The 17,762-nt window shown below is 32.0% G+C and overlaps 1 protein-coding gene across 2 annotated transcripts; it reads right to left on the minus strand.

Moving 5' to 3' along the window:
* Nucleotides 1–5,154: 5,154 nt before the first annotated feature.
* LOC139514427 (heat shock 70 kDa protein 12A-like) lies at nucleotides 5,155–15,355 on the minus strand. 2 transcript variants are annotated; one of them, XM_071303671.1, is made up of 9 exons: nucleotides 15,042–15,355; nucleotides 13,479–13,591; nucleotides 12,134–12,214; nucleotides 11,580–11,645; nucleotides 10,449–10,514; nucleotides 9,523–9,839; nucleotides 7,885–8,103; nucleotides 7,200–7,347; nucleotides 5,155–6,291 (listed from the first exon to the last, which is right to left on the minus strand). In XM_071303671.1, the coding sequence occupies exons 2-9, from the start codon at nucleotides 13,573–13,575 to the stop codon at nucleotides 5,234–5,236; spliced, it is 2,052 nt and encodes a 683-aa protein (XP_071159772.1). In that variant the 5' UTR covers nucleotides 13,576–13,591; nucleotides 15,042–15,355; the 3' UTR covers nucleotides 5,155–5,233. The 2 variants fall into 2 exon arrangements, with proteins under 2 accessions (XP_071159772.1, XP_071159761.1); XM_071303660.1 differs by having other exon boundaries at nucleotides 13,479–13,601; nucleotides 15,042–15,143.
* Nucleotides 15,356–17,762: the final 2,407 nt, after the last annotated feature.

Here is a 17,762-nt window from a genome sequence, read left to right on the forward strand (position 1 = left end):
TATTATAATTAATCATGATTGTTCACCATTTTTTTCATTTGATTATTTTATTTTGACTTATTTACCAATGGAAATAGTTTATAATTTTAGACACATCATAGAAAACTAAAGACTAAGCAACACGAATTCCACAAAAAACTGGGGGTGATCTCAGGTGCTCCTGAAGGGTAAGCCGATCCTGCCACCCGCCGTGTTGCTCATGTTATCACAAACCCCAATAATAGTCTGATTCGGTAGATCACATTCGTGAAAAGGGAAGGGGTTGTAGTTACGACATAAGGAACAGTTATCCGATATATTCTGCGAAACGGTTATTCCATAACGGTCAATCTGCTCGGGATGGCGTTCGTAAAATTTACGAAGGAATGATCTCAACTTTACCATTTTGAACTCTTGGTTTAATAGCTTCCTTGTAAGCATCAACCCCCTATTAAAGAAATCAATTAAATATTTCATGAGAGGGGAACACTAAATATTTCAAAGGTTGAAGACTAATTACCTTGATAGCACACATAAACAATGATTTCTTTTAGGTAATATCACTATTTTAGTCTTCAAAATGTACTTCGGTCAACGCTTTTACAACCAAAAGTTACAAAAAAGAAGCATTCAATTCTTAAATAACAGATTTCCGATTTTGATATAACAAATTATCAATTTGATACAACAAATTATTTCTCTACAAATAGTGTGATTTTATCAAAATAATGATTAATTTAAAGTTGCATTACCCGAACTTGCGCATTTCTTGTATTAATTGATTGTTCATCTGACGTCAATTAACAAATATATAATGCATTTTCAAAACTCAATTTACAGGTTTAATGTTTCTATAACCAACTCTCCTCTACTTTCCCTTTTATTTGAGACAATTTTCGGGACTTGTTTCTCAATTTCGCATATGGGACCTGGTGCCTTAGAACGAACAAATATAAGAGAGAAAAAAAGGGGAGGGGGGGGGGGGGGGGGTCTAATGACTATTTGATCAATTTATATTGCATACTTTCAAGTCAAAGCGAAACGAAGAGTTCTATTGAGATGTTGGTGGTTTTTTTTATGAACATAGGAACATGAGAGGATAAAAAAAACTTTTCCTTCTCAAAAAAATCCTGGCATGTTGCTTTATTGATTACAATAGGAACATGTTTAATCCCGCTGCAAATGTTTGCACCTGTCCTTAATCAGGAATCTGATGTACAGTAGTTGTCGTTTGTTTATGTTATTTATACGTGTTTCTCGTTTCTCATTTTTTTATATAGATTAGACCGTTAGTTTTCCCGTTTGAATGGTTGAACACAAGTAATTTTTAGGGCCCTTTATAGCTTGTTGTTCAATGTGAGCTAAGGCTCCATGTTGAAGGCCGTACCATGATTTATAATGGTTTATTTTATAAATTGTTCCTTGGATGGAGAATTGCCCCATTGGCACTCATACCACATCATCCTATATATATGAAAGGATTTATTAAACATCAATTCATTTATTAAATTCAATTCATCACTGCATTTATCTTAAATAAATTTATTTCAACATATATTTTTGATTTTGATTTTTTTTATTAAAAATAAAGAAACATGCGTGAAATTTTGAATGATTGTAGACTTTCAATTTCTGTTAAAATTACACGAGTATACTCTGAGCACCTTAATAACGCTGTATATATAGAATAAGGATTTCAGATCATGAGAAATGCAAAAACCTTTAGGTCTATATCTCTAAACAGTTTAAACGTTTCACTTATAAATCCGAAAAGGAGGATACCTCAATAGATATAAACAATTCTCCGGAAATTAATGTAAATTGGTTACAGCGTTTATGAATTATTTTCCGACTTGCTAAAGACGGACGGACAACTGTATACCATAATACGTTTCGTATAAAAACGTTGGGTTCACCACGAAAAATATAATTAGCTGTGACAACAACAGAACCATTAAATGCATGCAGTTGAAAAGATTATGAGTCCCTTGCACTTTGTTCTAAATACCTTTTTACAAAAGATCCAATAATTTTTAATTTAATACTGGAAAGTTATGTACGAATGTTTTCCGAACAGAATATTAATTGAAAAAGGTTAAGTTTGATCACCGTAGTAATATGGTTTTGTGATTGTTGGGAAGATATGGTATTGTCCTTCACTTGATTACAGTTATATTTTTCAAGTCAAGAATATATTTTTTTTATCACAATTTTACTTTGAAAAAACCCGGACTATTTGTTCAAAACCCGGACGAGTTCACACTTGCTCTCGAAAAAGCCCGGACAATAATTAACAGTCGAAAAACAACGATCCTAGCCGGACACTATACTACCCTGATCTTTGTCTCACATACTACGACTTGCGTCGCAGGAGATACAAAAATCACTTGATAATAGTTATACAGTTGTTAATATTTACCAGCCTATCATCGGTACATAAATTTTGGCGTTGTACAGGGTCATGGTTTTTAAGTATTATTTTAATTAGATGTGTTTTGATTGATATTTAAGTTTAATTTATTTGTTACTTGTAGTGAGCAATGCACTATTGTGTTCAATAACTTTAGTCTCTTCGTCATTCATCAGATAAATCAAGCCCATTCCAACTGATTTTGTTGTTGTATTATGCTGTTATACCACAGGCCAGGGAGAGGCAACCTGTTATAGGCTCGGAAAAACGTTTTAAAACCCGACACATGCTGTTCAAAGTCAGGAGACTATAATTTAGAATTGTCGCTTATGTGCGGCATGTTATATTTGATTATGACATGGATTTTTGTTTTAGCGTAAATCAATTCTATGGTTTTGTCGTTTGAATTGCTTCACCTTTCCCCATGCCGAAGCATAGAGTTTATTCTCAATGTTTAGGCCGAATGGACCGACAAGTATCTTTAGGCATGCCGACGTTTTTCTTAATAGACGATCCTTGTTGTTCTTTACTCGGACCTTACTATTTTTTCGTTTCAAATTTTGTGAAGAGTTCAAGTAAAACGTGACTAGTGACAAGATACGCCAAAAAATTACGAAATATTTGGTTGTTTTTCCTCATAAATAAATACGCATAAGCAAAAAGTCCCTATATAATTAGAAAAAAAATTGAGGTTAAATGAATTTATTCTTTATGTCATGGTATCATTTTGATCAGATTTTATTATTTTTGTGAAATTCTTAATTTCAGTAAAAATTAGAAAAGTTCTAAGTTTAAAACAAATTATTTTTAGTTCAATATTTTATTGCAATTTTGGACAGACATTTTAATAGCTTTAGTTTGGTTTTCACACAAACATATTTCCTTTTAGTAAGCCTTATTTGTTGTATATAGATTATGTAAGAAGTTATCGGACAATGGTCAGAATGTGTTGACAGATATGATTTTTAAAGTGAAGCCGACATGTAATAAGATGTATTTCGGATTATTTCTATTGTTAATGTCCGGCTCAAATATGGTATAGAGTAAACATTGATAGCAAGATTACATAAGTAATTAAGATATGTTTTAGTCATAAGCGTCACCTATGACCCCACCTATTTTCTGTCAATTAGACTAAGGTTGTCATGGTTTTTGATTAAATGTTAATTTTGATTGGTCAACCTGAAACAGTCCCCAAATTCGAATCTAAAATGTTAATTCCAAAAAGCGTCACTTTTACATGCGCTCTTTGGAAATAAAGACATAAAACTATTTCAAGTTGTCATGGTTTTTGATTAAATGTTAATTTTGATTGGTCAACCTGAAACAGTCCCCAAATTCGAATCTAAAATGTTAATTCCAAAAAGCGTCACTTTTACATGCGCTCTTTGGAAATAAAGACATAAAACTATTTCAAGTTTTATTGAATATTGTTTCAGGTAAGCAAAGTTAATTTAATTTTGTTTACCTGAAACAATATTCAATAAAACTTGAAATAGTTTTATGTCTTTATTTCCAAAGAGCGCATGTAAAAGTGACGCTTTTTGGAATTAACATTTTAGATTCGAATTTGGGGACTGTTTCAGGTTGACCAATCAAAATTAACATTTAATCAAAAACCATGACAACTTTAGTCTAATTGACAGAAAATAGGTGGGGTCATAGGTGACGCTTATGACTAAAACATATCTTAATTACTTATGTAATCTTGCTATCAATGTTTACTCTATACCATATTTGAGCCGGACATTAACAATAGAAATAAACCGAAATACATCTTATTACATGTCGGCTTCACTTTAAAAATCATATCTGTCAACACATTCTGACCATTGTCCGATAACTTCTTACATAATCTATATACAACAAATAAGGCTTACTAAAAGGAAATATGTTTGTGTGAAAACCAAACTAAAGCTATTAAAATGTCTGTCCAAAATTGCAATAAAATATTGAACTAAAAATAATTTGTTTTAAACTTAGAACTTTTCTAATTTTTACTGAAATTAAGAATTTCACAAAAATAATAAAATCTGATCAAAATGATACCATGACATTTATAAAAACTCTCTAAGGTTATTGCTCAGTAGTATGTAGACAGCACTATTACTATTTGCAAGATATTCACGTATCAAGCAACAAAACTATTATCGGGATAGAGTGGGGTGCTCATTTTCGCCGGGGACACAATTTCGCCGTTTAAGGATTTTGAGGTGTAAAAACTTCAAAGGATGGCTGAAATGGAAGAAATGTACCCGTAAATTATATTTTTATAACAAATATAATATTTTTTTAAACTGAGACAAAATTGCGGCTCCTACCGAAAATGACCGAAAAACGGACAAAGATTTTCGGACAATTTCCTGATTAAAAAACACGATTTCAAAGAAGTATTTCTAAGTAAATATTTGACTGAATGCCCTAATTTTGAATTCTTTATACCTTTGAAATGTCTGCTATTCATCTATAATGCAATTGATTTGATAAAAATTGTTAAAGGCTGCGGTTATTTGGTTTTAAATAGACATGTAAAAACGGCGAATATGTGTCCCCCATTGACAAACATCCGGAAATTTCAAACACCCTTTAATCTAACTTTTCAGATGATTTTCTTAAAACAAACCGGTTTTCAAGCTTAAGTATATTTTGCATTTGAAGTTATCTTCATATAGAAATATCAGTATACTTCAAAAACATTTAGACCTGAACATAAACTGTAGAAAACATGGAAAGATGTGGCGAAAATGAGCACCCCACTCTACATGTACCTTGATATATATTTATTAATGTGTATTGTTCAATTTACAGTTTGAACAAGTTTAAAATTAAAAAGTATTTAATTTATCAGTTCAGATTAAATGAAGAGGAAACTGTTTCTCCAGTAAGTATATCGGTTGCTGTAACACCCAACTCAGTATTACCGAACAGAAACGCTACTCTCAATTCTCGTTCTGTATCACTTGCTTTTGAAAACGAAATTTTCATTGATCCGAGAAGAGTACAGCCTGTTTCGTCCACGTACATCGGTTTCTCCTTTGTCGATGCGTAAAGGGACAGTTCCCAGGGCTCTTCATCATTGCAATCTACAGTGAAATTGTGTTCAATTGCGGTACAGATATCAACTGTGTCATTTTTGCGGACTATAATGTCAAATAGGCCATCACAAAATTCTTCTCCATCTTCCTCTTTGACGAGATGTTCCTTGTCATGAATGTTTGCATCAAAAGGTAAACTAATTCCTGTGCCGTAGGTGAACCGCATTACACGAGATGTAATATAATCCGGTTTGTGACCAAAAAGACAAGCTCCTTTCAGAACAGCCAAACCAGCTTCATCTGGGTTTATAATTCTCTTATCTGGAAACGCTCGCTTAATTGAATCTTGAACAAGAGAACATTCAGAAAAGCCACCAACCAGTAAAATCTGAGATACATCAGATGATTGCGCTCTCTCAAAAATATCTTTCATTAGAGATACAATACTTTCAATTGTTGGTTTGAAAATATTTTTAACCAATTCTGGGGCAATTCGGAGTTTTCCACCTTTAAGTGTGACTTTATCTGCATGCATGGACGCATCAACAGCGGAATCAATGTCTTTATTGAGAAGTTTTAAACAACACTTATTTATTGACGGATAAGGTATGCTGATAGTTACTTTTGTATTTCTGTCTGGTTCAATAATTCGTTTGACTGTTTCGAAATCGCGAAACAGATCCAAATATGAAGATGGGTCCTCTTCCTTTAATGAGTTCATCACTGGACGTCCAAATATATCCACAAACATCTGCAAGAATCTTTCATCGACAGAGGTACCTCCACAATTGTTTCCTGTAGCACTGCATAGCTCTTTCAGATTTTCATTTGAAACCTTTTCATGGACAGTTAAGTCAGCTGTGCCACCTGCATGCAAAATGTATGATTTAAAATTGATTTTATTTTATAGATATTGATATTGAATGATTGTAACGTTCGGAAACTGCTGATGTTTTTACTAGTAAATGAAAATAAGTGTAAGCAATTTTTATTACATTGATTTTTTTCTACGTATTTAAAGGGGCATTAACTGTCATATTTATGTTCACCGATTAAATACACATTAAACATATTAAAACGTACAATGTATATCCAAATTATAAAAAATCTAAAATAAACAATTTACAATGCATGGGCTCGATTATATGTATCAACATTTCGTGTGTGTTTTAGTCTATATGCCATATAATCAACTATCGAGGTGACCTCCGAAGATTGCCGACGTTCATATCAACCGACATAAACACAAATACATATAAATGAATTATTCATCATCGATGTTTCTTATCTTATTTTGAAAAAAATGAACTAAACTGGCTGCTGAAAGTGAACCATTATTTCACAATTTCACGTTCATGAGTGATTGAACAGAGCAAGTCATATTTTTTTTTATATATCTCGTAGCTAATGCCCCTTCAAAATTTAACTCTTTTCATTCTCTTTTGCATTGTTTCTGTTTATGATTTTGCATTCAATTAAAACGACGTCCTTTACCCATATATTTGAAACAGTGCACTAATATACAGAGATCAAAATCAATTCTTTAAAATATGGTACAACACCATGCATTCTAATCGCATAGTGCTGTACTTCTTAATCACGTTACATGTTTATCTATTTTAGAGAAGATAACAATTGCATAACAGCAATGCTATTGAATATCTATTAAGCAGGAAACCTGTTGATGTAAATGTCCTTTGGTTTTTTGAGTCTTTGTTTACTCCTTGGTTTTGATTGTTATTGTTTGTTTCATAAAAATATCACTTTCAGCATACCTCCAAGATCAACCACCATGTATTTTGTTCCCGGTTTGGCCATTTTAAAATCAGCTCCGTTGAGTTTTTCCGTTGGTAGGTATTGACAGAATATAGATGCTGCTTCCGGTTCTAGAGCTATGTATAGTTTAGTTTCCGGTATTCCAGCCTATAAATGAACCAAAAGGTAAATATGATGGGTATTATTCACGAAATTTTACATATTAATCTTCACCACTGCATTAAACGTTAATCGTCACAACTCCAATTAATTTTATTAGGAAAAGAAAACAAATAAAAACAATCGCAATCCTTACATGTAGTTACAATTGGCTGGGTTGTTTCTTATTAAAGAGAAAAGGACGAACTGTGAACTCCTTATCTATTCATAGTTCCTTTACAACGCATGTGTATATCAACACGTAATTGTAGTTTTTTCGATTTCTATATGATCACATGAATGTCAAATTTTGGATTACCGATCTAAAATGCTACCAGAATAGAAGAAGACGTACGCAGTTACTCAACAAATTATTGCATTGCGGACTGAAACATTTATCAAGCATTCATATAAAACAAGTAATAAACATTTCGGACCTGAATGTCTAGCTCTATTGTGGTATCATAATATTGGGAATGTAGGATATTTCTTGACTTTACACTTTTCTTCAGTTATCAACTAAAAATTGAAAATTAATTAATATACCTGGACTGCGCCTTTCCTCGTAAACTGTTTGGCACTATCAGTCCAGATAGCAGGAACAGTCAGAACCCAGCGTATTTCTTCGGGTTTTACACCAGTCCCTTGTTTTTCTAATAGTTCCAGCAAATGGTTAACAAGTGCTTTAATTGACAGGGTGAACACATCTAAAGCTGCCATTGGTTTTCCTGTTATGTCTTCTATGATTAGATCATTACCTACTTTCTAAAAAAATATATTTTTTATCGTTATATAGTCGGTCGTTCCTAATGTATGAATAGTTGCACAACAACATAAATTACACATGGAGTCTGTTTAAAAAAGAATGCATGATTATACATCAAATTCGGTAAAAATAAACTAGATAATAATATGAATGCACACTTCTCTTTGAGATATAAAATTTGAAATATTTAAATTTTCTGAAATCTTTTCATTTTTCGAAGACAATTATTCGTAAACTGTAGGAAAATATATGAAACAAGAATGTGTCCAAAGTACACAGATGCCCCACTTACACTATCATTTTCCATTGCCATGGACCGTGAAATTGGGTAAAAATCTAATTTGGCATTAAAATAAGAAAGATTATACAATAGGGAACATATGTACTAAGTTTCAAGTTGATTGAATTCAATTTCATCAAAAACTACCTTGACCAAAAACTTTAACTTGAAACTCCCACTTTCATTTTCTATGTATAGTGAACCGTGAAATTGGGGTCAAAAGTCTAATTTGGCTTTAAAATTAGAAAGATCATATCATAAGCAACAAGTGTACTAAGTTTCAAGTTGATTGGACTTCAGCTTCATTAAAAACTACCTTGACCAAAAACTTTAACCTGAAACTCCCACTTTCATTTTCTATGTATATATAGCGGACCGTGAAATTGGGGTCAAAAGTCTAATTTGGCTTTAAAATTAGAAAGATCATATCATAAGCACTAAGTGTACTAAGTTTCAAGTTGATTGGACTTCAGCTTCATCAAAAACTACCTTGAACAAAAACTTTAACCTGAAACTCCCACTTTCATTTTCTATGTTCAGTGGACCGTGAAATTGGGGTCTAAAGTCTAATTTGGCTTTAAAATTAGAAAGATCATATCATAAGCAACAAGTGTACTAAGTTTACAGTTGATCGGACTTCAGCTTCATCAAAAACTACCTTGACCAAAAACTTTAACCTGAACGGACGAACGGACGGACGGACGAACGAAAGAACGGAGCCACAGACCAGAAAACACAATGCCCCTCTACTATGGTAGGTGGGGCATAAAAATAACAAGAATTAGACAAAGGTTTGTTAAAACATATTAGTGAAGTAGGTCACAAAAAAAAGTATATCCTTTTAATCTGCAGTTCATTGGAAAATGACAATCTGAAGGTGCATGATTACAAAGCGTGTGGTAAATATTGAAGGAATTAAATATTTAACGTACCTCCTTAATACTTGTTTTAAATGAAATGTCATGAATTTTCATAAATATTGTAATTTTCCTATAAAAAATACCTTGTTTTATATCGATAGACTTTGTATATGCAGAATTTAAGAAACATAAGAAATCCATATCATTCAGGACTAAAGCACTGCAAATTATTATGGAAGTTTGTTTTCTTTGAATATACAGGTTACGATTAAAGATACCTTTTTATTATGTAAATTCATTTTAAATCTACGAAAAAAGAAATAATCCGAGTGCTCGTCGTCCATAACCAGGTCTGAATACTTATTCTCTGCTTCGTATCCAAACGCATCAAACTGCTTCTCAGGATTTAACAGCAAACAGGTTGGTGTTTTCAGTGATAACAGCTGTCTTCCGCCTGCATTCCAAGCTTGATTTGAATGGATCTTCAATGGGTCAGTTTTGAAATTGCCTCTCATTGAAAATGCATAACCTGAATATGCTGTTCCGAAGTCCAATGCGGCCACTAGTATATAATCAGGGTCTTGTTCCATTTTTCCTTGAACAAATAATTGTCAATGCTTTATATATATATAAATAGGAAGATATAGACAGTACATGACTATGTTAACCGACAAGGAGACAACTAACATCTAGAGACGAAATGACCGAACGTAGAAGTTACCATACTATTTTTTACACTGACCAAAAACACGTATTGCATTTTTTTTTTTAATCACAGAACTCCATATGGCTGTGATTAAGTAATTAAAGTGTGTTATACAGAGAGTAAAAAGACACACAAGCAAAGTAAAACTTGATACTATAACAGAAACTTTATAATGGAGAAGTGGCATTAGAATACATGTTACTTTAGAAATGTTTAACTATAATTTAAGACAAACCAGAAGTGTCTTTTTTTCAAAACAAAACAAAAACACATTTGCCTTCAGAGACGTTTAAAATTACGAACACAAATTTACACATTAAAACTTTCCAGTGTATCAATGAGCATCTACAGTTGCTTTTTTTCCCCTGTATGTTAAACTTGTCATGGTGTTTGTGCATCATTGTTGAAACTATTTGTTTAGCAATCTACAATGCTTTTTCATATGAAGATATCTGAAAAATATTATCTCACTCGGAGCATTATTTTTGTTATTCTTACTTGGATTTAACGGTACTGATTCCAGTCTTTTGCTAATGTTTTTTGGTCCATGTGCTGACTGCGAGACTACAAAAGGCAAACAAGCATGCAGTATTACATGTTCGCATTCAACTATTTATTATTTTTATCTGAAGCTGTCACCAACTTACAATGTAATTGTGTGCTTTAGACTTTAAAAATTAGACAAAGCTAGTATCCTTTAAAAACTGAAATACTATTTTTTTCTTTCTGCGAAACAAAAGTATGTGTATTTCTTCTATGTATTTCCTGTTTTTGTATAAATGAAATTATCCTTTTTATTTTTCACTGAATAAGTAAACACTAAACATACGCTATTTCTTAATATATTTAGTGTATAATAATTTGATTTCTTATGAACAAGCAAAGATGACCTGAGATAGATTTCACTATTATTTCAAGTCCTTTTTGGTTATTTAACTCTTTCGGATAATCATTTCTATTCTTATACATTCTAAGCTTTTAAACATTCGGCATTCAGAGTTATTGATGAATCATGAAATTAAAAATGTGTTGTTTTCATTTTGTATGGTGACGCAGGGACGGTTCTAATGCATCTCTTGTAGTGACAATGGCGGTTATTAGCTGATTTTGCGTTACATTTACTGTATATCTCTGCTGTTGCTAGAGGTATATTTTTTAATTCCTGGCAAGCTTTAATTTAGTCCTTTCGATTTTGGATAACAAGATTTTTGTCATCCTAATGAAATTGTTAACAAAAATGGTCCAAATTCAATTAATGTTAATACTTCTTGCTAATCGTCAGACACAGGAACAGAGTTCGTTAAGACAGAAGGGAATCGACAGTTACATACTGCTTATTATAAGGGTAAGTGTGTTATCATTCTCTCGAAAAGAAAATGTCATTCGCTTGAGTGTTGAAAATAACAACCGTGTTACAGGCAAACAAATTTTCAAAATTTTATGTATCATGATGATTGATATGTTTTCATAATCAAATTCCTAATCTTAATTTTTATTGTCTGATATATATACCAGTTGTTCCAATGTTTTTCTTTTAAAAAATCATTTGTCATTCTTTACATTTCGGTCGAATAAATTGTAGAAACGCCAGTTAAAGCTTAACTTAAAGACAATTTTTAAAGTTCTTACTTGGAGATAGAGATACAGATTCCAGTTTTTCAGTAACATTCTGTGGTTCATATGTGGTCTTTGTGGCTAATTTAAAAAAGCAACAAATATAAAAGAATGTCTGCTGTTTAATTTATACTTTGCATATAATTTTGAATATTATTTTAAGGAATCACTAATTGACAGAATGATAGTGGGATAAATTATACATACTAGTAAGCATAACGTTAATGCATTAAAAAAAAATGAAAGATAGTGTTGTTGCTCATGTTTTTTAATTTCTCAGAAATCATAGTTACATCAAATTTTTTCAAAATAATGGGCATCAACAAGTTTAACAGAATTAGAGACCAAAATTATCTAAATTGCATACAATCTTTATCGTTCATTGGTTCATTTCGTGTATTCTTAAAGATTAAATTAAGATAATTGTGAAAAGTCAAAGTTACTATTAAATAATATTTCTAATGAATAATATATACATTATTTGGATCATTGATAATTTGTAAAGAGAAGCCCTAAAATTCAATATCAATAACTTTGTTTAAATTTCATTTAAATTAAATAAGTCCTACCCTTCTGCCATCCTTCAGGGGTTCCTCGTGTGTACATTGTTTTTCTATCAAACAAAATGGCACTCTTGTGTTCATTTCTGCCTGAAAAGTGCATGTTTATATAATAAAGGAAATACATGAATACTATTCATCCTCACGACTGTATAATATACATGTATGTAACAAGTACTGTTTGCAGTTTGGATATGCGACGAATTATAATAAAAATCGAATTTCTTATTATCAACCATAAACAGTAATGTATAATTATTCAATCATGAAATTTTGTGAGTGTTGCACCAGTCCTGTTCATACGAGCCCCGTTCATACAGGTGTCGTCTTTACCTCCAAAACTAAACAACCCTTGACTAAAGTCTTTGAGAGAGTATTATTCGGAAGAGATGAAGTTATGACCATACTTTTGTCAAGTCATTAAAGATCTCGGAAAAAGAACGATGTTTTACCCCACCGCATGTGTGCCTGTCGCATGTCAGGAACTTCTAGCCTTTTATTTTTTTAGACTTGTGTGTTTTTATATGTTTGGTTCAATTACTAGTATATGTTTTAGGAGTTAAGTGTGGCTTCCTTTTCTATAGAAAATAATAATAAGAAAATGTGGCATATAGCTATCGTTTTCAGATCTGTGAATTTAGTAATAAAGGTGACCAAATAGATTTTACATTTGACAAGCGGTTGTACCATAAAATAAGTTAACAAATATAGGTCACCGACTGCTTTACATAATGAGCTAAACCCATACCGCTTAGTCAGTTATAAAAGGGCAAGAAATGACAAATATAAAACATTTCAAACGAGAAAACTAACGGCCAGATTTTTGTAAAAAAAAATCAATGAACGAAACACAAATATGATATACAGCGACAAGCGACAACCACTGCATTACAGACTTGGGACAAGCACATATAGAAGGTGGGAGATTATAACATGATTTCGGGCACATAACCCCCCTCAAGCATATATACATAATTGTTATGGGGCCAGCTACCCGAAGATTGTCTTGCTGAGTTGGTGACCTTAGCCTACATACATGTACGCTCTTTGTTCGGGTTGTTGTTCCTTTCAAGCATTCCGCGTTCCGATTTGCAATTTTATTATATCAATGTTTTGATTGAAGGGTAAGGGGTGGGGTGGATGTCTTTGTTTAACTTTAGACTAACACTAAGATGTATAACTGTTCGGTATTGTTAAACACCATAGTTGGCATTATATGTAGGTCAAAATATTCATTTTAGACGCAATTTCCGTTTAACAGTTAAGTTCCTTCACTTGTCTAAAATTTTAAATTTAATAAAAGTACATGTAGTTTTAAATGTAGTTTGACTATTTGATGTTGCTTCTCTATTACCTTTTGGCTTTTCTCTCTGTTGCCTCGGTGTCTCGCATTTTACACACTTGTCTTTATTAGCATCGTTAAATTCGTGACAGTTGAAACACACCCACATCTTTATTCAAATCAAGCTGCAAAAAACTAATAAATGCACTATGATATAAGAGTATTTATTTCTTTTTTATTGCCAACATGCATGGTGGTAACTAATGCATTGTGTACATCGCATGTATTATGTTACTATGATACATTATACACTTGAATAAATTAAGAATCAGATATTTCAACATTTTAGCGAGCTTTATATTCGTTGATATTATAACAAACATAATTTGGGCTCTATTAAATTTATCCATTCTTAATATGCAATTCATCTTAATTTTTTAAACGGTAAACTTTGAGCTTTTTAATTTGGTGCAAGATATTGGAGTTCACTAATAAGATAACATGTTGCCCATTGTTGCCTTGTTCATGTTTTATACTTGTATACCATTGGGTGCTTCCAACCAAAAAAAATACGTTAAAAGAATTAAAGACAGTTCAAGCATTTTTTTAAATTGTTAACATAAATGTATTTCAGAATATGAAGCCCTAATATGTCGAAGTTTAAGATATCTGCCGGTAAACTAAAAAAAACAGGGGAAAATACAAAAAAATCTCGCAAATGTAGATTCGTAAGACAATGGTATTAACTGACATATCAGGATTAGAAGATATTATCAAAAGTGTTGGAGCACACACACAAAGCACCGAAACCTCAAATAAAAAAACGTACAAACGACAAAGGTTGACACATGGTACAGATAGCTTACATTGTAAAGACACCAAATATGTTGGCTTTAATCAAGAGAATGCATAAATCCATCATTTTGTCTATAAAACAAGACTTTAAATTACATCATTAAAGAATAACTCACTATCAAAAACCAGCACATTACAACACAAGACAACCACAAATTTAAAACAGAACCGAGAAGCGCCCTCTATTTGAAGAAGCTACCTAAAGCATGATACATTGTGACAGTTGTCATAATCCATACAAATTAACAGCATTTTTCAGGAGAAAGGTTTGCCATTCTGAGTCAATTTTTGTAGGATATATAGTATTCGGTATTTTGCCTTTGTCATCTGTCACATAACTTATCGATACATGTAAACTGTCTTACAATATTAATCATGACTTGAAGACGTATCTATTGCACTTGAACTCATATATAATACTATCTACAGTGAAAAGGGGCGGGATTGATGCAAACATTGACTACGAAAATACCCCATACAACTTGATGCTTACAGGACACAACTCAATTGGTTCGAAAATAAAGCTTAAATGCGACGAAACTATAAAATCCTGATTAATTTAGAACACTGTGAAAATAAAACATGTGGACAAGAATTTAACTACTCGACAGTTAGAAAGTTCGTCGGTTAATAATTCATTATAAAGAGATTAACGATTGCTTGTAAACACTTATTAAGTATTCTACGGAAAAAATTATGTTTTTTTTTTTTTTTTGCACAACAAAACGACCGAAAAAAATATCAAAGATGCATCTTAAATACTGAAAGTAGATTTCTTACCTTGAACAGCTACGTATTAGTTTCTAAATATAACCACACAACCGTGAGATGTTTACCGGTAGGGTTTCTATACTACCTTTACCTTGAAAATGTGACCCTACCCAATGATTGTGTCGATAAAAGATAATAATGTTTCAGATTTACTGTATATTATTGATCTTAAAATTTAAAATGCACAAGTTAAATTCAATTCGACCAGCTAATCCTTTTTATCAAATATTGAAAGTCGATTAAAATCCACTTCTGGTTTATGTAATAATCCCCTGATTTGCTCAGATATTATTAACAAAATTATCCTTTTCCTCCTCGGAAGCTGATTAACATAATCAAGTTTTTCAAAGATAAAAAAAACAGTTAGTTCACTTCATTCATATTACATGTACAGTAATGTGAGCTCGACGACAAGTGACGAAACAATATATATATGTTTGTAACAGATATAAAGCATCAGTCTTATAACTGACATAAAAGAAAGTCCAATTTTCTGTTGTGAAATGTATGAAGATTTTTGTTATAAAAAAAAAAAGAAGATATATACTTTCCAATGATACAACTTTCCTCCAGAGAGCAAAAAAGCATCTACACGTATAGGTCACCATATGGTCTTCAATATTAGGCAAAACCCATACCTCATAGTCAGCAAGAACATTACCCGCGAGAGCGCTAACGAGGCCATTTTCCGAAATTTATTATTCCCAAGGGTCATAACTCTTTTAAAAAAGTAGTTCGGCCACCATTGTAGAACTTGTTCGAGATATATATTGCTGATATTAACCTATAATAGTTTAAGTTAAGTACGAATCTTGCAAGAATTGTACCTGTGAAAGCGTAAACAAGATCGGACGGACGGACGGATTTTTCTCAAGTTAAAGTAACGTTGTATGGTACCATCTAGATCAAATAATTCTCTTCTCTTAAAACATGCATACTAAAAATGTTCTGAAATACACAAGTACGTGTGCTTGAACAGTAAACAGTTTGTCTATAAGTAGCATTTACGGGTTATTATGAATTTATGTTAAATGTTTTATTCATTTTAAACTTTTCGATTTTGCCCTCTTGATAAAGCAATTTCAATGAATATTGGTCACGCTTTTTTATTTCGTCACACTATTTTGACCCATTAAGGTGTGTGTATATATCTTTTTATTTCTGAATAACTACCCGCTATCACAAACACGATAGCCTATTAAATGTATGCGATTTAAATAAACAGTTCCCAGAACTAGGTATTTTCAAATATCTGTATATATTAAGTAGAAGAGTGAAGTAGGTCATTTATTTTTTTTGTATATTTAAAGTTCTACTGTTTACTAGGCAGAACTCAGTTGAGAAAGGTCATTTGACATATTTAAATCATTTAACTTCGGTCGTCTGTGGTCCATTGTCTGTTCATTCGTTAACTTTAGAAGTTTATCATTTTGTCTCTGAAACCTACAGCAAAGTTTTAAACAGACTTCTCGTTTTTTTAAACTACATACAGTCTATACAAAAAACTTTGGCAAACATGATGAATCGAACATTTTCTACAAATTGATCTCTTTTTGGTTTTGATTCGACGATTAATATAAACTGGTCGTGAACATTTGAATTCTTATGTCCGAAAACATTCGCATAGCACGTTCTCAAATACACTTGTAAACATGTCCGTGAGACATTGACCAACTGACACAATGTACTATAATGCAGTGTAGTCTACTACGAGTTTACTGTCACATACGAACATATGGAATTTCTGTAAAGTGTCTTTTAGCATTGCATCTCGGAATCTCTGGTAAATGATTTTTGCTCATCTTATGCTATATATGTAATAAATTTAACATATTAATCTTCAATTCGGATGTTCAGATTTTTAAACTATTGTTCAGCGGCAACATCAATTTAGTATTTCGTCTAATCAAGTAGCAAAGAACAGATTTTGTGCATTCGTTTCAATTGGAATAAATATCAAAGTGTCCATTGTCTAGATGAACTCTTTTTGAAGATTTAAAACTAGTTTTTTTTAAGGAAAGGGTAACATAATATGAATGCTCTTGCTATTTTTGAATCGCATATTTTAAATTCTGTCTATAAACAATGCTATTTTTCAGAAAGAATTTCATAAATAATATAGAATACGGCACAAAAGTCCTACCTATTATCAAGCACTACATGCTGCAAAGCATATTGTCTTCAAAGACATGCACGTAAATTATACCCACAGTCTATATGTTACATAAACTGGAACATTTGTTTATTCGTGAAGACCTTAATATGGTGACCCATAGTTGTGTTTTTGGTTATTTATGGTGTTTGGTTGCTGTCTAAAAGAAACATTGCCACATCTCATCTTATCTTTAGCTGTAGTTTAAACCCTGTTAAAATACTTCATTTACTCGTACACGTGTATTCAACAAAAGTAAGGGGGAAAAAAGGATTGTTTATTATTTCACGACACAGAATCACTATGTGTACAAGAAATAAAACGAAAAAAAACCGTTGTGTCAGTAAAAATACGTATTTCTGGTTAATTGTAAGCACGTAGTAGTCACTCACGTATTGCAACTTATTATTTGGATTGGTCAATGACCCCCATATTGAGTATTTATGCTAAATTATGCATACCCGTATGAAATAGTGCAATGGACCTAGTAAACGCCTGATGCGATTTTAAAATCTAAACTCAATATCTAATTTAGGATATATTAGCCTTTGTACTTACTCCTAAATGCTGCATATGTA

The sequence above is a fragment of the Mytilus edulis genome, chromosome 1 (assembly GCF_963676685.1).
Source record: "Mytilus edulis chromosome 1, xbMytEdul2.2, whole genome shotgun sequence".
Classification (NCBI taxonomy): domain Eukaryota; kingdom Metazoa; phylum Mollusca; class Bivalvia; order Mytilida; family Mytilidae; genus Mytilus; species Mytilus edulis.

What these genes read in the sequence shown, in the direction of transcription:
- LOC139514427 (XM_071303671.1), bottom strand. Translation starts at nt 13,575, where the DNA reads ATGTGGGTGTGTTTCAACTGTCACGAATTTAACGATGCTAATAAAGAC. An exon ending in ATCTGTATCTCTATCTCCAA is followed by an intron (nt 10,515 to 11,579) that starts GTAAGAACTTTA and finishes TGCCTTTTGTAG; the next exon opens with TCTCGCAGTCAGCACATGGA. An exon ending in CGAGGAAAGGCGCAGTCCAG is followed by an intron (nt 7,348 to 7,884) that starts GTATATTAATTA and finishes GTTCATTTATAG; the next exon opens with GCTGGAATACCGGAAACTAA.